This window comes from Mya arenaria, chromosome 7, assembly GCF_026914265.1.
Source record: "Mya arenaria isolate MELC-2E11 chromosome 7, ASM2691426v1".
NCBI classification, from domain to species: domain Eukaryota; kingdom Metazoa; phylum Mollusca; class Bivalvia; order Myida; family Myidae; genus Mya; species Mya arenaria.
Window position 1 is genome coordinate 66,241,866 of NC_069128.1, and position 24,530 is coordinate 66,266,395.

General features: G+C 38.9%; 2 protein-coding genes across 2 annotated transcripts; one reads left to right on the plus strand and one right to left on the minus strand.

Moving 5' to 3' along the window:
* Window positions 1-321: 321 nt before the first annotated feature.
* LOC128239847 (uncharacterized) lies at window positions 322-10,247 on the minus strand. The gene is made up of 4 exons (XM_052956288.1): window positions 10,050-10,247; window positions 5,026-5,094; window positions 3,433-3,624; window positions 322-2,139 (listed from the first exon to the last, which is right to left on the minus strand). The coding sequence occupies exons 1-4, from the start codon at window positions 10,096-10,098 to the stop codon at window positions 1,928-1,930; spliced, it is 522 nt and encodes a 173-aa protein (XP_052812248.1). The 5' UTR covers window positions 10,099-10,247; the 3' UTR covers window positions 322-1,927.
* A 7,430-nt stretch (window positions 10,248-17,677) lies between these two features.
* Window positions 17,678-24,246, plus strand: LOC128241869 (uncharacterized). The gene is made up of 3 exons (XM_052958982.1): window positions 17,678-17,884; window positions 20,219-20,362; window positions 23,852-24,246. Exons 1-3 carry the CDS (start codon window positions 17,803-17,805, stop codon window positions 24,097-24,099), a joined length of 474 nt encoding a protein of 157 aa, XP_052814942.1. The 5' UTR covers window positions 17,678-17,802; the 3' UTR covers window positions 24,100-24,246.
* Window positions 24,247-24,530: the final 284 nt, after the last annotated feature.

Consider the following 24,530-nt stretch of genomic DNA (forward strand, 5'->3'; position numbering starts at 1 on the left):
ACATATTTTAAGTATTTGCTCCATATAAAACTCACTCAACTTATTTAACAACATAACAGCCTGACACGGTTTGAAATCGTCAAACAAAAGTTCCCATAAATTATAATGATATAAAATTGTGGTCATTATCTAATGTTTTTGAAGGGTAAGTAACATACCGGGATGTAATTCAACATTGATAATTCCACTCATTTATTTTCAGCATGAATAATATGATGGACGTCTTCAAATGGAAAAAAGTGTTCTTAAAAAGTAAAACAAAAAAGAAAAAAAGAATTGAAGATACAAAATATATAAGATATATATAATGTCTGAAGTTGCTTCTTTTTTATAATTTATTTTCCGCATAGAATACAAAAAGCATATAAAACTCATTTAAATATAAAACATGCATTTTCTATTAGCACGCACGCACGCACGCACGCACACACACACACACACAGAGGGTAAAAAACTTGATTTTATAGTAATGAACACGTGTAATTACATTTTCATTGTTGGCAATCAAGAATTGCAACTTAAGCACAAAATTGAACATGTCCTTCTCGGTGTCAATGTAACATATTTCTATTTAAAGGCTGCACACTCACAGAACGAACGTTTAGAGAACTTTAAAAATATATTTTGTTATTTAATTGGCAAACATTTGCGTAAATGTCTGGAATACAGTGATATAAATCTGCCGACAGGAATAAGATGACAGCTTATCATTTATACGTTCCAAAAACTTACGTTTCATGGCTGATCGCGATACGGAGGCTTTAAGATATTTTTGAGCAATTTACCAAACAATTCATTTTTGAGATCTATTTTTGTGACTGATCTAATATCACTGATTTGAAGGCATTCTGTGATTCTGAGACAAATCATTTAAAAAGTGTCAAAACTGACAATCTGTGAAAAAGCAGCTTTAAGAGTTCTTGTTAACCTAAAAAAATGATGATGGAAATCATATTTTAAGAAACTTTCAGAAGTCTTGCTTGCCTAAACAAATGTGATGAAAATCATCTTTTAAGAAACTTAAGAATTCTTGTTTATTTAAAAATATGATGAAAGTCATCTTTTCATTTACCAATAATGATTATACGAGATGAAATACTAGTATTTAAGTTTTGAAATTTTATTAGTCAATGAAAACACGCATACACGTGCACATCTGCTGTGAGCAGGATTAAAGGTCACAGGCATTAGTAAGATTAATACAAGTCACATTAAGCATGAAAAAATACAGCCGTTTATGAACGACATCCTGCCGTCGATATTCTCTGCAGTCGTGCAATGTTTTCAGGAACGACACAATACATTTTTTGGTAAAGTGTATCAGACGAAAATTTACTTATACGCCGAACTTATACAATGTTAAAATGTGACTCGGACAATTAATTTACGTATGGAGGCAACAACTGGGCTCACCAAGTTAAAAGTTGGCCTACATAATAATAATTAATTAAATAAGTTCGAAACGCTTATGTCTTACAAATAAAAAAAATGTCAAATGAATATTGCGAAATACAGATTTTTTGCAATGAAATTAAGAAATGAAATTTTACCAACAACTTAATATTTTAAGTTAAATATTGAACCTGAAATTATACCTTCATCTGACTTTTTGTACTGTTATATTGGAATAATATACATGTATGTAACAAGATCTCTTGCATATGTTGTTGTTTTTATACATAAAATCTCTTTGTTAAGTTCTTTTCACCACTTTTCATATGTGATTTTTCACTGCCATAAACATTGTAAGTTTAAAGCCGAAATAAACGTATTGTATTGTATTGTATTGTATATGTGTTTGTACAGGCATGAAACTAAAAAAAAATACTCAAAAACAAGCTTAAAATTCGTATTTCTATACGAACTCATTGTGTACGGCTTACACGCTACACACACAATGAACACCGTCTGTATATGCATACTGCGCTTAACGGTACCGAGCGCAAAGTGCTCGCACAGAGCACATTATGATAGTTAGCCAGAGTGCGAAGAAAATCCAGTCGACTGTCACCATGGCAAAGGCGAAGGTCAAGGTCGGCTTATGGCAGTCTTGAGAGCAGCCAGTCGTAACGTTGCCAATACAGGGCACAAAGTCGTCTTTGTTTACCGTTCCGTATGTTGGATACACCCACACTGATCCTGAAAGTGTAGAAAGAAATATAACATAAGATATCAAGGTATAAACATATTTTAGAGACTTACATGTCGTATAATAAAAGGCTATGCTAAATCCATTTAGCTCAGCACAAATAATCGAATATTTGACTTACAGAAAAGAAATATGTCTCGGAGAAAATGTTTTCTTTTAACAAAGCAATATATTTTGTAAGCCGGTATGATAGTTCATTCAACATATACATGTACTTCCGATTGCAAGCTATAAGCTGAACGGTTATATACATAGTATATTTAAACGGATTAAAACGAAAGCAGAGTTTACGTTTGTTTGTTTTTTCCGATTCTTAAAATGGATATCTACTATGTGTTAATCTGTTGCGGTACTTTGTTATTTCTTATTTGTTTTTAAATGCCGATAAATAAGGAATGGACTACTGGGGTTACTCCGGTAGTTTAAAGCTGCACTCTCACAGATTGACCGTTTACAGCTTTGTTTTATCTTTTGTTTTGAATGGAGCCAATTTTGGCGTACATGTCTGGTAACCAATGATATAAGGCTGCAGACAAAAGATCAGATCGCAGAATTTCATGTTTAGGATCAAAACTTGATGTTTTACGGCTAAAAGCGTTACTAACGCTTTACGAAAAACGAAGTTTTCAGCAGTTTTCCAAACAATTTAGATCTGTTATATTGTGAGTCATCTTTTTGACTGAATTTATGGCGCTGATAAAAATATAAGCTGATTATATGTAAAAAAAGAAATTTATGTCAAAACTGCCAATCTGTGAGAGTGCAGCCTTAAAACAACCATTCTTTCTTAAAATTGTATAATAGTCCTTACGAAAGAACCCGATTCATACCACAAATAAAAGGAAGCGAATAAATAAAAACCAGCCCTTCTGCATTACTGCTATCTTTATTTGATTAAAAGGTCATTTTTTAAAAAACAACCCCATACCCATTCGGAACTCCTCGGCCATTTTCCATCGAAAACAACCTCGGATTAATGGCGGTGCACCAGTAGCAGTAGTTCGTGTATTTTTAAATAATACTAGTAGTATTAATAATAGTAGTGTTTTAAACGTGTTTTTTTTAATATCTAAGTTGAAAATGATTACCAGTGAAGAATATTATTGAATAAGTGATTAAGATTCTCAAGAGCAAAAGTCATGAAGTTGGACTGCTAAATTTAAATTACTAAGAAATCTATATGCAGCGTAGTTAAATGTAAAGATTTCTGACATAGTAAACCGTTCATATACATCCGCGGTTGTTTGGTGGAAAATAGCCGAGGAGTTCCGAGTGCCCCATACCGCAAATGAGCCAGGCGAGGTTAAAGAGCAGCCCTATGATCCCGCAGACGCTACACGCGATACTCTGACTCGCTTCGCCGTCCTCCTCTTCTTTACGCGCCGAGCCACCAAAGAAGATCGGAGCCACACCGCTCACGATCAGCCAGATGGGCACCTTGTCTTGTAGGGGACAGTCATGAAGATGAATGGCTCCTATAATGTTTAATTGGGTGAATTAGTAAATAATTAAAGAAGAACAGTGATACATTTAACATTTGGCTCGGTCTCCTGGTAACACACTTAAGTGTCAATCCAGTTTGATTACACGCGCACCACTAGACACATACTAATCGTCATGCGGGAAGGACTTAACATGTGATAATCCGGAGTTGTGTTTCTCATTGCACCTACTAATGACTATTTTGGCCATCCGCGTCTATAATTGTGGTTCTCATTGCACCTACCTATGACTATTTTGGCCATCCAGAGTATATAATTGTGGTTCTCATTGCACCTACCCATGACTATTTTGACCATCCCGCGTATATAATTGTGGTTCTCATTGCACCTACCTATGACTATTTTGGCCATCCCGCGTCTATAATTGCGGTTCCCCTTCGCCTTCCCATGACTATTTTGGCCATCCCGCGTCTATAATTGTGGCTCTCATTGCACCTACCTATGACTATTTTGGCCATCCAGAGTATATAATTGTGGTTCTCATTGCACCTACCTATGACTATTTTGGCCATCCTGCGTCTATAATTGTGGTTCTCATTGCACCCACTTATGACTATTTTGGCCATCCCGCGTCTATAATTGTGGTTCTCATTGCACCCACCTATGACTATTTTGGCCATCCAGAGTATATAATTGTGGTTCTCATTGCACCCACCTATGACTATTTTGGCCATCCCGCGTCTATAATTGTGGTTCTCATTGCACCCACCTATGACTATTTTGGCCATCCTGCGTCTATAATTGTGGTTATCATTGCACCCACTTATGACTATTTTGACCATCCCGCGTCTATAATTGATCTACACATGTCTATTTTGACCATCCCGCGTCTATAATTGTGATTCTACCTTGAAGTGTGGCTTTCCTTGCACCTAGCTTTGACTATCTTTACAATCCCGAGTCTACCTTGAAGTGTGGCATTCCTAGCACCTACCCATGACTATCTTTGCCATCCCGAGCCTACCGTTAAGTGTGGCTTTCCTTGCACCTACCCATGACTATCTTTGCCATCCCGAGCCTACCGTTAAGTGTGGCTTTCCTTGCACCTACCCATGACTATCTTTGCGATCCCGAGCCTACCGTTAAGTGTGGCTTTCCTTGCACCTACCCATGACTATCTTTGCCATCCCGAGCCTACCGTTAAGTGTGGCTTTCCTTGCACCTACCCATGACTATCTTTGCGATCCCGAGTCTACCTTGAAGTGTGGCTTTCCTTGCACCTACCCATGACTATCGTTGCCATCCCGAGCCTACCGTTAAGTGTGGCTTTCCTTGCACCTACCCATGACTATCTTTGCGATCCCGAGTCTACCTTGAAGTGTGGCTTTCCTTGCACCTACCCATGACTATCGTTGCGATACCGAGAGCACCTACCCATAACTATCTTTGCGATCCCGAGTCCAAGCAGGGCTAATCCGATACCCACGAAACAGCAACAGATACCTGAAAGGAAAACCTCAAAGTAAGTTTCAACTAAAAACGAAAGCGTACTACTAGAATAAAACAGTTTAGTAAAACAGGCGTATTATACATGTAAAAATCTGAATTGACTGAACAATACTGTGATTAACTGTTACCATTCAGTTTAGATTGGCGTTGGAATCAACATAGTAGTACTTTTTATTATTTCGATGCATTTTATATAACAGAGTTTTTTTTTGGTATCAAAAAACTCATTTCTCGGCTTGTTTTATATAACAGAGTATTTTTTTTTGGTTTCTCGGCTTGTTTTTTAAATACAGATGAAAAACAGTTGGTCTCCTCGTCCAATGACCGTTGGTCTAATGTGAATGTAAATCCATCAATGTTATGACCTGAAAGAGGTAGCTACGGCATTGAGGTGGCATTAATTGAATGTATTCTACATAAGCCTTGTGCTCGTGAACGTTGTTGTGTAAGATGGGCTTTATTGTAACCGCCGTTTACATGGTATGCTTTAAAGGTTGATCCGTGTGGAGAACACATGCATGTACATTGTTGTCTTTAATGGGTCTTATTCGTATATGTAGAATTTCTAAATGGAGATAAAACATGCACACTGTAGTATTAGCTTGTAAAGTGGGGCTGATACGGGGGCTTAAACGTGTACAGTGGAGTTAAATCGTGCACAGTGGAGCAAAAAGGGGGGCTAAAACGTGTACAAAGGAGCTAATACGGGGGCTAAAACGTGTAAAATGGGACTAATACGTGTACAATGGAGCTTAAATGTGTACAATGGAGCTTATACGTGTACAATGGAGCTCAAACGTGTACAATGGAGCTTAAATGTGTACAATGGAGCTTATACGTGTACAATGGAGCTTATAAGTGCACAATGGAGCTTAAACGTGTACAATGGAGCTTAAATGTGTACAATGGAGCTTATACGTGTACAATGGAGCTTATACGTGTACAATGGAGCTCAAACGTGTACAATGGAGCTTAAATGTGTACAATGGAGCTTAAATGTGTACAATGGAGCTTATACGTGTACAATGGAGCTTAAACGTGTACAATGGAGCTTAAATGTGTACAATGGAGCTTATACGTGTACAATGGAGCTTAAACGTGTACAATGGAGCTCAAACGTGTACAATGGAGCTTAAATGTGTACAATGGAGCTTATACGTGTACAATGGAGCTTATAAGTGCACAATGGAGCTAAAACGTGTACAATGGAGCTTAAATGTGTACAATGGAGCTTATACGTGTACAATGGAGCTTATACGTGAACAATGGGGCTAATACGTGTACAATGGAGCTTATACGTGAACAATGGGACTAATACGTGAACAATGGGACTAATACGTGTACAATGGAGCTTATACGTGAACAATGGGACTAATACGTGTACAATGGAGCTTATACGTGAACAATGGGGCTAATACGTGAACAATGGGACTAATACGTGTACAATGGAGCTTATACGTGAACAATGGGACTAATACGTGAACAATGGGACTAATACGTGTACAATGGAGCTTATACGTGAACAATGGGGCTAATACGTGAACAATGGGGCTAATACGTGTACAATAGGTTAATACGTGCACAATGGGACTAATACGTGTACAACGGGCTAATACGTGTAAAATGGGACTAATACGTGTACAACGGGCTAATACGTGTAAAATGGGACTAATACGTGTAGAATGGGACTAATACGTGTACAATGGGACTAATACGTGTACAACGGGCTAATACGTGAACAATGGGGCTAATACGTGTACAATAGGTTAATACGTGTACAATGGGACTAATACGTGTACAATAGGTTAATACGTGTACAATGGGACTAATACGTGTACAATAGGTTAATACGTGCACAATGGGACTAATACGTGTACAACGGGCTAATACGTGTAAAATGGGACTAATACGTGTAGAATGGGACAAATACGTGTACAATAGGGTAATACGTGTACAATGGGGCTAATACGTGTACAATGGGTTAATACGTGTACAATAGGGTAATACGTGTACAATGGGACTAATACGTGTACAACGGGCTAATACGTGTAAAATGGGACTAATACGTGTAGAATGGGACAAATACGTGTACAATAGGGTAATACGTGTACAATGGGGCTAATACGTGTACAATGGGTTAATACGTGTACAATAGGGTAATACGTGTACAATGGGGCTAATACGTGTACAATGGGTTAATACGTGTACAATAGGGTAATACGTGTACAATGGGGCTAATACGTGTACAACGGGCTAATACGTGTAAAATGGGACTAATACGTGTAGAATGGGACAAATACGTGTACAATAGGGTAATACGTGTACAATGGGGCTAATACGTGTACAATAGGTTAATACGTGTACAATAGGGTAATACGTGTACAATGGGACTAATACGTGTACAATAGGTTAATACGTGTACAATGGGACTAATACGTGTACAACGGGCTAATACGTGCAAAATGGGACTAATACGTGTACAATAGGTTAATACGTGTACAATAGGGTAATACGTGTACAATGGGGCTAATACGTGTACAATAGGTTAATACGTGTACAATAGGGTAATACGTGTACAATGGGGCTAATACGTGTACAATAGGTTAATACGTGCACAATGGGACTAATACGTGTACAACGGGCTAATACGTGTAAAATGGGACTAATACGTGTAGAATGGGACTAATACGTGTAGAATGGGACTAATACGTGTACAATAGGGTAATACGTGTACAATGGGGCTAATACGTGTACAATAGGTTAATACGTGTACAATGGGACTAATACGTGTACAATGGGCTCATACGTGTACAATGGGACTAATACGTGTAGAATGGGACAAATACGTGTAGAATGGGACTAATACGTGTACAATGGGGCTAATAAGTGTACATCGGGCTTATACGTGTAAAATGGGCTCATACGTGTACAATGGGACTAATACGTGTAGAATGGGGCTAATACGTGTAGAATGGGACTAATACGTGTAGAATGGGATAATACGTGTAGAATGGGACAAATACGTGTACAATGGGGCTAATACGTGTAGAATGGGACTAATACGTGTAGAATGGGACAAATACGTGTACAATGGGGCTAATACGTGTACAACGGGCTAATACGTGTAAAATGGGCTCATACGTGTACAATGGGACTAATACGTGTAGAATGGGACAAATACGTGTAGAATGGGACTAATACGTGTAGAATGGGATAATACGTGTAGAATTGGATACTACGTGTACAGTAGAGCTAGTACGTTTACACTGTAGTATAAAAGGGGGCTAATTCGTGTAGAATGGGGCTGATACGGGGGCTGATACGTATACAATTGGGTGTGAATACGTGTGCAATGGGGCTAATACGTGTACACTGGGGCTAATATGTGTACAATGGGGCTAACTCGGACGGTAATACGTGTAAAGTATTGCTAATATGTGTACAATGGGGCTAACTCGGAGGCGCATACGTGTTCAATGGGATAATACGTATACAATAGGGGCTAATACGTGTACTCTGTAGTCGAAAATGATGCTAATACGTGTATAATATTAAGGACTTAAGTTCTTGTACACCGTAGTCTATACTGGTGCTAATTCATGTACATTGAAGTTTAAAATGGGGATAGTTTAAATCAGTAATGGAATTAGTTCATGAACATTATGACCTAAATTGGGGCTAGTTCGAGTTCGCTGAAGTCTGAAATTGGACAAATTTGTGTATTTATTATTAACATTTTTGCAAAGCGAGAAAAAAATCTAAATGGGCAATAAACTGTTTAACCCAAACCAAGATTTCATTAATAATGTGTGCAATAGCGGAGGGAGTGCATCCGACCTCCCCGCCCCCACCCCCGCTTAAATCGTCAAAGTTAACTTTTAATTTTAATATACGTTGAAAATGCGAAAGTAATACTCCAAAAATGCAACATTTTGGACTAGAAATTGTTAAGATAATTTTCCTAATGGAGTACTCCCAGACCCCACACAACACTAAAGACCATATTATAATGTTCGGTTAGAAGGTTACGAGGATCAAAAGGTTACACCATTAAGGTACTCCCTCTAACATCAAATTCCGGATCCGCCCCTGGTGTGAGCTTATTTGATGTATTTACGTTTAAACCATTAGTAACAGTCTAAATGCTGTAAACAACACGTAATCATTTCATGATAGATTGCTTTATTTAAAACTGGTAACATTTTCTAAAAAGCATGTTGTAATACAATGACTCAGTTCTCATATACGTGGAAAGATCTTTTGAAATTCCCATGTAGTAAAAATAGATCCAGCTAATGCATTCCTACAACATCGTTTTTCGAATTTTAGGTGCGGCAAATCCGACGAACAAATGATCAATTTGTTGTGGCCTTGTTAATGCTATATGAGTACGTGTTGTTGTTTTCCATTATTGATTCACATGCAAGCATTGTAATGTATCTATAATGTATCTATAATGAATCTATAATATATCTAAAAAGTGTATATATTATGTACCTGTTAATTTATGTTATTACTTTACATTTATCATGAACGCATTTATGTTTTGACTACAAAAATTATTCATTTGAATAAATCTGCACCATATCCTTTATAAATTATTCGTCACATTCTTAAATCTTACATCTCGTAATTGTTAAAGTTTTTAGTATGTCCTAACAAAAATGATTGGTTTGAGTAGACATCAGTATAAACTTTTAGTGGTTTAAATTTCGCAGTGTAATGTACCTACTAAATTAACCAGCCACCGTCAATAACTATCGCTTCACCTGATTTAAATCAATAACGGCTGACTGTTTTTTGTGCTGATTTACTGAAATTGAAAGTTGAGTAGTTCTGCCTTCTCGTTAGACAAAATTAAATGTTGAACACTAACGATATTGAATGCAGCCCTATCAAATGTGATTATTTTTTTTCTATTCAAACAGAAAAAATATAAGCTAACTCACACGCTGCTCCACAGATTGCCAGCCCTTCTCCATTCCTCCCTTTCCCCATGGTTGTGTGTAATTTCAAACAGCGAAACAAGGAGACTCTAAGATTTCACAATTATTTATAATCGAAACAAGAATTTTCGCAGTTATGTAGAAACGAAACTAATATGAGTGCATTTTGTGATCTGTAGCTTTAAATACTGCTCGCGCCTCGCCGCACAATAAAGGTATAAATAAATGGGTTGCAACACTGATCAGTGGAGGATCTGTGGTCTAGCGGTTAAGGCATCCGCCTATGGAGCATGAGGTCGTGTGTTCGATCGCGGGCCGCGTCATACGAACAGACGTTACAAGTTGGTACAAGTAGCTCCCTTGCCTAGCGCTTGGCATTTAAAGGGTATGGCTAGGAAAAGTGGTGTACTCAGTACTGGTTCAACCCAGGAAAGTTGTATCCCTTGTATCGGTGCTTTACACCGAGCACCAAGAGGTCTATTTGCAAAGAGCTACGGTGTCGCACCCGGATCTCTTGTATCTTAATGTTTCTTCAAGTATTCCATTGTCTGGATTTGACTGCGAATTGCTGTCACTTCTATCTCATGTCTAATTTGCACAAGTAGTTTTCATGTATGTATTGTGTGATGTTTGCATGGGCTGGTGGACTTCTGGCTAATAAACTGTTTGTTTGTTTGTCACTTATGGCATTTAAACACAATTTAAGTCGTGATGGCGTCACGGCGGGGTCAAGCCATAATGCAGCCAATTTCTGGACGAGGTATTTTCTGGCGCTGTGATCAGAAAGTCATTTGTTTGGATTAATTCCAGCTTTCTTCACCATTCGTTTCATAGTGAAATTTTGTTGACACCGACAGGATTTCTATTTCAAGAAACATCGTTCTTGATCGTTCGTTTAGGTTTTTTGACAGCGCATATGAAAACATTTTTCTGTGACCTAATTTACATAGTTATTACACTAGTTTTATATAAAAAAAAAAATTGCATGGGATTATATCACTCCTGCGCCGTAAGTTACATCTATGCTTTTAAATAAACGACTTATATAAGGAGATATTATGAGATTTAAAGCGCATATGAGGATATATAGTGTCTTAAGTCCGTCATAGCCTGGTGTATCAATCTAAATTCTCATGTTGTGTGCATTTGGTATCAATTTGTGATATATTTTAATTTGATATGTTATGAAACTTAAATGTATCATATCTTGTGGGTTTATACGCAGTACATATCAAATATGAATATGAACCGTTGATAATAACAATCTTAGATAGAAAAAAATGTTTCCAATGTTCGCTTCCTATCGTAGTTTCCATATTTAAATCCGGGTAATGTTGAAAATCTTCTGAGCAGTGTCTGATCGATCTTGACTGCTTGTAAGCAATGATTAAAGTTATAAGTAGTACAGTCAGCACAATTCGGAACACCTCGGCCATTTTCCATTGAAAACAACTTAAAATGTATGCCGTAGAATTAGTGTTTTAACGTGTTTTTTGTACAGCATAGTTTAAATTAACAGTCAGTGATGTACATAATTGCATAAATAATAAAGATTCCCAAGAGAAAAGTCGTAAAGTTTCGCTTAGATGGAACTTTGGTCTTTGGTGGGCTTAGATGGGACTTTGGTGGCTTCAGATAGGACTTTGGTGGGCTTAGATGGGACTTTGGTGGCTAATATGGGACTTTGGTCTTTGGTGGGCTTAGATGGGACTTTGGTCTTTGGTGGGCTTAGATGGGACTTTGGTCTTTGGTGGCTTAGATGGGACTTTGGTCTTTGGTGGGCTTAGATGGGACTTTGGTCTTTGGTGGCTTAGATGGGACTTTGGTCTTTGGTGGGCTTAGATGAGACTTTGGTCTTTGGTGGGCTTAGATGGGACTTTGGTCTTTGGTGGGCTTAGATGGGACTTTGGTCTTTGGTGGCTTAGATGGGATTTTGGTCTTTGGTGGGCTTAGACGGGACTTTGGTCTTTGGTGGCTTAGATGGGACTTTGGTCTTTGGTGGGCTTAGATGGGACTTTGGTCTTTGGTGGCTTAGATGGGACTTTGGTCTTTGGTGGCTTAGATGGGACTTTGGTCTTTGGTGGGCTTAGATGGGACTTTGGTCTTTGGTGGGCTTAGATGGGACTTTGGTCTTTGGTGGGCTTATATGGGACTTTGGTCTTTGGTGGCTTAGATGGGACTTTGGTCTTTGTGGGGCTTAGATGGGACTTTGGTCTTTGGTGGGCTTAGATGGGACTTTGGTCTTTGGTGGGCTTAGATGGGACTTTGGTCTTTGGTGGGCTTAGATGGGACTTTGGTCTTTGGTGGCTTAGATGGGACTTTGGTCTTTGGTGGCTTAGATGGGACTTTGGTCTTTGGTGGGCTTAGATGGGACTTTGGTCTTTGGTGGCTTAGATGGGACTTTGGTCTTTGGTGGGCTTAGATGGGACTTTGGTCTTTGGTGGGCATAGATGGGACTTTGGTCTTTGGTGGGCTTAGATGGGACTTTGGTCTTTGGTGGGCTTAGATGGGACTTTGGTCTTTGGTGGGCTTAGATGGGACTTTGGTCTTTGGTGGGCTTAGATGGGACTTTGGTGGCTTTAGATAGGACTTTGGTGGGCTTAGATGGGACTTTTGTGGCTAAAATGGAACTTTGGTGACTTTATATTTGGCTTTAGATCGGACTTTGGTGACTTTAGATGGGACTTTGGTGGTTTTAGATGGGATTTTGTGGGACTATGCTACGTTTACACTATGTTCCCGGTGGCCACGGCAGCCCCGTTTCAGACCACCGTGGAGAAAACGGGATAAACGTGAGACAGCGCGGGGGAACGAGATATGCAAACGTGACAGACCGTTATTGCCGTGCATGCCGGGCCAGAATTTTAAACTGTCAAAAAATTTGCCACGGCAGCCACGGTGTGGATGAGAAACGTAGTATGTCGTAGTAAAACGGGGTAAACGCAGTGACACGTGACAGTACGTGACAGTTCGTGACAGTACGTAATAGGCCGTTACACAACTTATAAATCGTCCGTAGGGGGGCGGGAATCATATGTAATCCCCGGCATCTGAAGTTCCTTTCCAGTTTTGTCACGTTGTGCTTCGTTTTGTCACAGTTTTCACGGCAAGCTAGGGTGGACGATAGCCGTTTCGTTACGTTTCATTTGCGGTGAAAACACAAAATCTTCTTCATCTTGGGAATTCATGTTTACTTGTCGAAGTATGCTGATACAGTGATTGCTGTTGCTTGGGAGATTTTCTTTATACCGTGGACACAAACGTAATCCAAAGCTCTGCGGTGTTCGCGTTCGATGCATAGGAGGGCTTGACAAAACGTGGAAAACGCATCAGACCTGGATAAAGACGTGAACAACGTGAGGGATCCCATCAGAACGTATCGGACCGGGACGCAACGTACATACATCCCTGGTAGACCGCGCCCGGACCTTAGTGCGCCTTGGACGAACCACTTTTTTGCCCCTACGGCTTGTCACGGTTACCTTGATAATACGTGAGGAAACTTAGCACAACCTAACAAAACTTGTTTATGGAGACAAAAATGGCCAAAATCCCTCGGCGCAATACGTTTCGGGCAAACGGGGCTGCCGTGGCTACCGGGAACATAGTGTAAACGTAGCATTAGGTTGCTTTTGGGTAAGCCTTAGGTCTACCGTATAATTGTATTTGTTTACTTAATTTTGTAACGTATAGATTCCTAGATGTCTAGTTATTGCGGGGAGTTATGATATCTAAATATTTGCTGCAGTTTTTAAGCAGCGTGTAATTGATAGTTTCCTACAAAGTGGCGTGCAATGCGAAACCTAATACTTTATACCTGCATCTCCATAGTACGTTTTAATATATATCTAAATATTTTATCTAGCTTTCTGAATAACGTTTATCGGCGCACATGTTATCATTGAAACTCAGCAGAATAGACTGCCAAAATATGAAAGATTAAAAATAATAATGCATAATGTATACCATACACAAGAAATTGAGGATGAATTTCATTTTTGCTATAAGAAGTAGGTTAATGCAGAATGTTTAAATTTACACAATATGTTAGTAGTACCAACAAATCAACTATTTTAAATCTATATGGATTTTTGGTACATTCTAATACTAGAAGAGACTTGTTAATTAATGATATTGATTAAGTTTTGATCGTATAATCCTTGTTGTAATCATTAACCTCCCGCATTTCCAAGATATATCTACTTCACTATTTATAAGGCTTATATATATATATATATATACACAATATTGCTATAGATGAACATTTTACGTATTTCTTAAACTACACTTGAACCGTTATTGGTATTGTTTACCTTGAATCGATGATCATATGCAAGTATATTTTGTTTACTTGTATACGTGTATATTTTATGTATTTGTTTGGTTTAAACATATTTTATTGAGCAAAATTTATCAACATTTCAATACAAATATATAACCAAATTTCAGGATTGGAACGGTAGAAATAAACTAATAGAGTTCCTTTCCCTGTTATGATAAATTACAATTAGCATTTGAGGCGGATACCAGTGATGGAGTTATAATCATATTAATGTACAAGCTCATATTAAATAATGTTTAAAATTTAGGCAACTGAATGATAGACGTTAAATGCAAAAACATTTATTGTCAAAAAACAACAACTTTATTCTAAATTAATCAACTGTATTGAGGTAGAAAAAATATAGTATGAGAAAGAACGAAGTAGAAAAGAAGGAGAGGCAAAGTAAAAGATGTATGAGTGTTGGTGGTTTGAGTCGATCACTGGCTTTCAAATCTTTTTGACAAATAAATAAAACGATGAACTGCATCAAACAGAGTACTATTTTGCTCTTCAGTCAGTGTGTGATCACCATATAGTAAGCAACGGAGGGTAACCTCAGTTAGAGATTGAACAGTATTAAACATGTTTTGCCTTTGTTCAGTAAAGAGAGGACAAATAAAGAGATAGTGGTATGTAGTCTCCTGTCTTCCACACATGCAAAATGGTGAGGGAACAATATCTTTAACATAGATGGTGATTCAGGGAACTACACTCGTTGCGTAGGCGAGTGTGCAGGACCTGAAGCCGGCGTTTCCCGTAATAAAATATTCTTAGTGTTTTGGGCTTATCAGAATAGAGGTATGATTTAAAACCAACGATATTGTTTATAGCCTTTGCGTCAACTGGAAGAGAATTCCATGCAGATATTGTAGAAGGAAGAAATGAATTCATAAACAAAGATGTGCGGGCTCGGAAACTAGATATATTGGATGAATTTCTAAGTGTTCTTGATGAAGCTTGTCCTACTGTCTGGGGAACCAAAACCGACAAGTAATCTGGCGTAAAACTATTTTTCATTTTAAAGAAGAGAAGAAGTTTGTGTTTCTCGCGTCTAGTACTTAAAGTTTCCCAACCAGATTCAATTTGTAGTAAATGCAGAGAAACAAGTCTAGTACAACCAGTAACTATACGTGCACAATGTATTTGTTTGACTGGATGCTTTGTTGCGTAAGTAGAAATGAACTTCAGCACTGCTCTGTTTTGTTGCTTTAACAACATCAGAACAGTTGCGGCCCAATTGTAAAATCGCTTCATTATATGATTCTGTAGAAATTGGAAGTTACTACCATGTGCGTAGCTGCCCATACCGCGTCGAGTACTCGACTGAATCCACATCATTCTGACTCAAAAAATAAAACAATTTTCAAAGTTCAGATTGCATACATGCTTACATGGTTCTAAAACTCTTCGTTTTCCAGGGCAAAATAAAGGACCTCAGATCTCACAGAATGCACTAGATTGAACTTTCCGAGGGGGGCATCCGAACCTCCCTCGTACAATAATGAATCCACATGAAAAGAAGGCTAGCTACGCCCCTGACAATCTAAATTTTTGGACAATGGCCCTTGTGCTATAGTTCGTAGTGGTGCACACGGTATCGACAATTTCCGTGCGTACATAGGGGTTCACTGACGTAATGCATCACCACGCTGTATTTTGTTTCGATGTCCGTTAGCGAATTTGAACGTCGCCGAGGAGTTGCGAATGCGATTTTGATTAATCAATGTAGTACAAGGTCTGAGCACTATCAGTGTTCTAGAACGTGAGAAATAGTCCTATAGCAGCAATTGTATGTGTAAGATTGTGTCAATATAACAACAAAGAAATGACAACAAGCCTAGCAAAATGAATGACATATTCGAATAATGTCTATAAAAATGAAGGAAATCGATTTAATGATATACAACGGTCAATGAAGTCTTGCGAAAATTCACAAAGTCTCGAACATTTAGAAGCTTGCAGCTGATCCATTTTACCATTAAATGCTGTGTATCATACGTAAATATTTACATCCGTACTTGATTTTCTGAACGATAAAATAGAGTTCACCAGAATCACCATGACCAATTATGGATATGCAAAATCGGGGCCGAGCGTCCATGCTGCATGAACGCACGAAAAATAAGAATCAACCCTTAATTGACTCTGAACAGAGCGGCTGAATGATTGAGACAAAAATGACTTTTCAACACAATTTTCGGATGCGGATAATGTGAAATGTCATTATTGTTTTTGGGACGACATTCAGGAAACAAAATGGGAATTAAAATGATGAAAAAGTTCCCTATACGCGCATTTCTGTGGCTAGTTACACAAAGTCAATATTTAATGAAGCTTTAACCTAGCAACAGTCTTTCTAAAATTATTCTGGCTTTTATTATGATGTTTGGTTTTGCTAAAACATTGCAAAAAAAATCATTAAGAAAGCCTCGGCGGCATTTAAGAATGACTAACCTGGCGATTTCAAACCAGAAATCCTCTTGGCTTGAGACTTTATAATTGGCGTGTGTATTCAGATTCAGGTTTGGTTGCGCAGTTAAAAAACCCCACTCCATCCCGAAAGTGAAAACCGCTATTTTGTCAGATGATCCCTATGTACGGGCAATCCTACAATTACTTAAAGGTAGAAGTTATGGATATATAAGGTATACTTGGCAACCTTAAACAAAGATTTGAAAAAAGGGAACCTGTATCAATAAATGCAAGTTTATATTAAATTAGCTCATTATTCATAATAACTTAATGCTTTTCTTTCCTTTATCATACTGTAATGCTTTTTTCTGTTCGGGTAGACATAATGTAACCTTTTTTCTCTTTATGTAAACTATCTTCAAGAAAAACATATACTGTGCAAATATAAAGTTTCAACCAAATTGAAATATGAATACCATCATTTTTTAAATCATTGTATAATAAAATAATATAACAAGCCAAATGTAAGAGCCTTCTTTACTCAGAATATGTGAAGTATTCAACAAGAGACCATTTTCTGGCTTGTGTAAAACATTAGGATTTTTTTAAGATTGCTTATTTAAATAGTATTGTTATTTATTGTATGTCAGGAAAATGTCGAAATTTCATATCTAGGCCTATAGTGATCATATCTGATTGCTATGTTATTGCAATCTGGTTAATTCATTGTTAATTTATGTAAAACATTATTTAATATGTTGTCTAGAATTTGTATATACGAATTAATGGTATAGGGGCCCTAGTCCATCAGTGTTTTCAGCACTTTGATTGTTTATCAAGATGTGCTTCAATCGCATTACGTGCTGAACCCGTTCTGAAGTAGGGCGCTGGTTTATGCATCAGTGCGATTTGCACAGCGGAAAACATTTCTCATCTGCAGCATTCACCATATGCGTGATCAAGAATTAAATCTATAACGGGCGGCCGTTTAAACGTTTTGTTCAAGGTTGTTTCATTTAAATGTTTTACAGTGCCAAGATGAAATCGTTGCTCTTTGCATGCGTTTCTTTTGCATTTTTGGCGTCAGTGATATTTGCCGGAGGTAAGCATTACATTACTTTTCAAATTTTCTCTACGGTTACAGGTTAGTGTATGGTATAATATATGTTCGATGAAAGTATCAAATACCAGTGCTTGAACACATGCTAGTTGTACCAATAAGCTCGAATTGATAGCCAGGGATTTATTAATTTTTAAAACGTAACATGTGGTGATGTTTTTACATAATATATTAATATATTTAAGGAATGAATTGCGGGGTTGATGTCAATATCGAGGTATGAACGCAGTTGGGCCGGTCTAAGTGTGTGGAGTCCTTCGGACGGTTTTATGCTAAAACTATCACTCTGAAGCTTTTTTCATTTTTTTTTTACAAAAGTCGATCCAGTACTTCAGCGGCCTGGCGGCCTAGCGGACTAGCGGCCTAAAATTGAATCCTATTTCAAAACATGTATACATGCATTTTCTCCTAAAACAATGACATATTAACTGTTTTTTATACATAAATTAACACACTGAAGCGATTATCAACAACATTTTTTTTCCAAAAACGTCGATAAAGCAGTAAGCTTTTCAAAGCATGTGAACATGCCTCTTCATCTATTTATTTTTTCTGTTTTTATGCACAAATTATCACTTTTAAGCAATTATAAACTTTTTTTTCAAAAAAGTCGATCAAGCACTTCAGCGGCCTAGTGGCGTGAAGTTAGCGGCCTAGCGGCCTAAAATGATATCCTATTTCAAAACATGTATACATGCATTTCTTTCTAAAACAATGACATATTAACTGTTTTTATGCACAAATTAACACTTTGAAGCGATTATCAATAAAAAAATTTCCCCAAAAAGTCGATCGAGCACTTCAGCGACCTAGCGGCGTGAAGTCAGCCGCCTGGCGGCCTATCGGCGTAGCGGCCTAAAATGGTATCCTATTTTAAAGCATTTATACATGCATTTTCTTCTAAAACAATGACATATTAACTGTTTTATGCACAAATTAACACTTTGAAGCGATTAGCGATTATCAACATTTTTTTTTTCAAAAACGTCGATAAAGCAGTCAGCTTTTCAAAGCATGTAAACATGCCTCTTCATCTATTTTTTTTATATTTTCTGTTTATATGCCCAAATTATCACTCTTAAGCAATTATAAACGGTTTTTTTTCAAAAAAGTCGATCGAGCACTTCAGCGGCCTAGCGGCTTTAATTAGCGGCGTAAAGTTAGCGGCCTATAATTTCCTAGTTTCAAGTATGTATACATGCGTTTTCTTCCAAAACAATGATAAATCGATTGTTAACAATTTTGCTTAATAAAAAAAAAAAATACTGATATAATAACGCTGTTATTCGCTATAATGAATCGATCCGCTTTTTTTTGGAAAAAAAAAAAGTTAAAAAAAAAAAACGCTTCAGAGTGATAATTTGTGCTTAATAACAGTAAATATATCTTTGTTTTAGAAGAACAGGCATGTTTAATGCTTTTAATTAGATGACTGATTTATCGACGTTTTTGAAAAAAAAATGTTGATTATACTTCAATGTGTTAATGTGTGCATAAAAACAGTTAATATGTCATTGTTTTAGAAGAAAATGCATATATACATGCTTTGAAATAGGATTCAATTCTAGGCCGCTAGGCCGCCAGGCCGCTAATTTCACGTCGCTAGGCCGCTAGTTCGCTGAAGTGCTTGATCGACTATTTTGAAAAAAAGTTGGAAAACGCTTGAACATATCATATTTATCATTGTTTTTTTTGTTTTTTCAAAAGCATTAACAATTGCTTGGAAAAAGAGAAAAAGAATAAGCCGCGAGGCCGCTTGGCCGCTAGGCCGCCAACTTCACGCCGCTAGGCCGCCAGGCCGCTAGGCCGCTAACTTCACGCCGCAAGACCGCTAATTTCACGCCGCTTGGCCGCTAGGCCGCTAACTTCACGTACATTATTAACTTTACATATTTAAGAATGATTCTACGAAGAAGAACAAGTATACACATGTATAATGTTACTGTTAATGAACTATTGTATATCACTTATCCCCATTGGCATATGAGCATCTTTAATGAAATATCCAAATTATAAGCTCTTGTGAAGTTATTCATGGACATCGTATAAATGTAACGTATTACCTATGATAACCGTTTATAAGCTAATTCGAGCTCCCAGGGGCCGGTGATATACCTCGAGACTCGAGCCAAGTGGGATGCTTATACTTATTGGATAAATGGTCTTTTACATCGAGCCAACGACCAATGTGATCTCGAGTCAACGGGTTTCGACTGTACATAAATTGTGGTGGTAATAAAAGCGTTATAATTTTAACATTATTGAAATGCGTAAAAGTGATCTTTATTAAATGGTCATGGTGATGTTGTTTTACAGGAACCCAAAACAGCCTGAGATGCTTTACATGTGTTGGGTTTTACCAGCGTAGCTGTGAGGATCCTTTCGACAACATAACGTATAATCTGTATCCTTCATGTGCCCAGTGCTCAAAAGCATCCGTTGAGATGGAAGGAAAAATGTGTAAGTAGCAGGGCGGTTCCAGGATATCACTTCAGAGGGAGTGCTACTTAGGGGCATAACCTATTGGCCTGCTCCCCACCCTCAGAATCGAAATCGCGCGCCGGAACTCACCCACCATTGCGTTGTTCCTTTTATTACTTTTATCCTGTATAGAAGGCAATTCACGGACATACGTCTGTTTATTAAATGGTCAGTCGGATTGAAGATACATTAGAAAGTGAGGTCAATATAGCATTTTCATTCAAACCACACTACGTTGACGGTATGAACATTTTTACACCAAATTCAAAGCGAAAGCCTTACGAGAAGAAAACGATTACATTGTTTCAAATGAAGAGCAAATGCTTAATAATACAGCATCTGAAAGGTTACAAAACGATTCAAACCCTAAAGGTGACGTTGATGAAGAACTCACTTAGCTTATTCTGAGAGCAAAGGAATTACATGTGAAAGACAATGAGAACAATTCTAAATACTTTGCACAGCTTGAAAAGCAGCAAGCAGAAATGGCAAGAATACACAAATCGTTTCAAAACTCAAAGAGCTCCACCACCCCCCTTTCCGCTTCACCACTGGATTTAGCCTCTCCACCACATTCCTCGGTTTACCCTCTCCACCACATCCCTCGGTTTACCCTCTCCAACACATTTCTCGGTTTACCCTCTCCACCACATCCCTCGGTTTACCCTCTCCACCACATCCCTCGGTTTACCCTCTCCAACACATTCCTCGGTTAAGCCTATCCAACATCCCTCGGTTCACCCTCTCCAACACATCCCTCGGTTAACCCTCTCCACCACATCCCTCGTTTTACCCTCTCCACCACATCCCTCGGTTTACCCTCTCCACCACATCCCTCGGTTAACCCTCTCCACCACATCCCTCGTTTTACCCTCTCCACCACATCCCTCGTTTTACCCTCTCCACCACATCCCTCGGTTCACCCTCTCCACCACATCCCTCGGTTAACCCTCTCCACCACATCCCTCGTTTTACCCTCTCCACCACATCCCTCGGTTTACCCTCTCCACCACATCCCTCGGTTTACCCTCTCCACCACATCCCTCGGTTAACCCTCTCCACCACATCCCTCGGTTAACCCTCTCCACCACATCCCACGGTTTGCCCTCTCCAACACATCCCTCGTACCACCCTCTCCACCACATCCCTCGTACCACCCTCTCCACCACATCCCTCGGTTTACCCTCTCCAACACATCCCTCGGTTTACCCTCTCCACCACATCCCTCGGTTAACCCTCTCCACCACATCCCTCGTTTTACCCTCTCCACCACATCCCTCGTATCACCCTCTCCACCACATCCCTCGGTTAACCCTCTCCACCACATCCCTTGGTTAACCCTCTCCACCACATCCCTCGGTTAACCCTCTCCACCACATCCCTCGGTTTGCCCTCTCCAACACATCCCTCGTACCACCCTCTCCACCACATCCCTCGGTTTACCCTCTCCATCACATCCCTCGGTTTACCCTCTCTTCAACTCACCATTTGGTATACACCCTTTTCGCCCAAACTTGATGACACAAAAACATTGTTATGTGAAATGATATTGATAATCCGACAATCCCATTGAACCATCTTATCAACATCCAAACGAACAATATCGAAAAATCACGGGATTGAGTGAAATATATTTCAAATAAACGTGCCAATACATATAAACCACGACGCTGTATTTCAAACTTGTATATTTAAGAGTAAAAGTCATGGCCCCTTTCTTTGTACATACTGTCATGGCCTCTATTTCTGAACAAACCATCATGGTCTATGTCTTTGTACATATCGTTATGGCCTTTATCATACCACCAAGACCTCTGTATTCGTACAAACTGGCATGGCCTCTATCTCTGTACATACAGTCATGGCCTCTATCTCTGTACATACCGTCATGGCCTCTATCTCTGTACATACCGTCATGGCCTCTATCTCTGTACGTACTGCCATGGCCTCTATCTCTGTATGAACTGTCATGACCTATTTTATTGTACATACAGTCATGGCCTTTATCTCTGTACATACAGTCATGGCCTTTATCTCTGTACGATCTGCCATGGTCTCGATCTCTGCACGTATTTTCATGACCTCTATCTCTGTGCATACCGTCATGGCCTCTATCTCCGTGCATACTGCCATGGCCTCTATCTCTGTATGAACTGTCATGACCTCTTTTATTGTACATACAGTCATGGCCTCTATCTCTGTACATACCGCCATGGCCTCTATCTCCGTACGTACTGCCATGACCTCTATCTCTGTACGTATTTTCATGACCTCTATCTCTGTACATACTGTCATGGCCTCTATCTCTTTACATACTGTTATGACCTCTATGTCTGTGCATACCGTCATGGCCTCTATCTCTGTACATACTGTTATGGCCTCAATCTCTGTACAAACCGTCATGGCCTTTATCTCTGTGCATTCTGTCATGGCCCTATCTCTGTACATACTGTCATGGCCTCTATCTCTGTACAAACTGTCATGGCCTCTATCTCTGTACAAACTGCCATGGCCTCTGTCTCTTTACATACTATCATGGTCTCCATCTGTGTGCATACTGTCATGGTCTCTATCTATGTACATACTGCCATGGCCTCTATCTCCGTGCATTCTGTCATGGCCTCTATCTCCGTGCATTCCGTCATGGCCTCTATCTCCGTGCATTCTGTCATGGCGTCTATCTCCTTGCATTCTTTCACGATTTCTATCTCTGTGCATTCTATCATGGCCACTATCTCCGTGCATTCTGTCATGGCCTTTATCTCTGTGCATTCTGTCATGGCCTTAAACGCTGTACATAATCTCATTATATAATGGCGGCCTCTATCTTTGTACAATCTGTCATTATGTAATGGTGGCCTCTAACTTTGTACAAGCTGTCATTATGTAACGGGGGCCTCTATCTTTGTACAATCTGTCATTATGTAATGGTGGCCTCTATCTTTGTACAATCTGTCATTATGTATTGCTGGCATCTATCATTGCACATACTGTCATGACCTTTATCACTGCACATACTGCCATGACCTTTATTACTGCACATACTGCCATGACCTCTATCACTGCACATACTGACATGACCTCTATCACTGCACATACTGCCATGACCTCTATCACTGCACATACTGTCATGACCTCTATCACTGCACATACTGCCATGACCTCTATCACTGCACATACTGCCATGGCCTCTATCACTGTACATACTGCCATGACCTCTATCACTGCACATACTGTCATGACCTCTATCACTGCACATACTGCCATGACCTTTATCACTGCTTATACTGTCATGACCTCTATCACTTCACATACTGTCATGACCTCTATCACTGCACATACTGTCATGACCTCTATCTCTGTACATACTGCCATGACCTCTATCACTGCACATTCTGTCATTATGCATTACTGCCATTTTGTTTTTATGTTTTGCAGTTTATTCACTGGTTCCCACTTTCCTTTCAGATATAGAGCGGAAATGCCTGGAAACGAAGTCAGGCGACGACGGATGTAAACGTAACGCTACACACTGGGAGTGCCTGTGCTCCGATGAATCCGGATGTAACGGCCGGAACTCTTTGGTACCTGAGGGGGCAGCCTATTCTGTGGCAGCTAGTGCATCCGTAGTGATGCTATCGGCATTTATGGCAATTCAACATTTTGTAATGCAATTACTACTCACAATCTTAGTCACAAACTTAACATATATTTGATATGTAGTTAGCTCCCTTAATAAGAAGCGATAACGTACTCAAAAAGATGAAATTAAGCTACAGCTGCGTATTATATTTAAATATGTTTTGCTTTTTTATTTTGAAAAAAAAATCCTGCAATATCTTAATAAATTTCTATTACTTTTACGTTGTATTAATTAGTGAAACAAAATTCAACTGAAAGAAAAAATAACTTTATAAATACCTTCAATTGATTACGAGTTCCACATCTTCAAAAAACGGTTTCGTCGGATGTCCCAGATACACTTCTTTATTGGGTAACCCGATACACTACATAGTCGGATACACCCACACCCTACATCGTCGGATACACCCATACCCTACATTGTCGGATACACCCATACACTACATTGTCGGATACACCCACACCCTACATCGTCGGATACACCCATACACTACATTGTCGGATA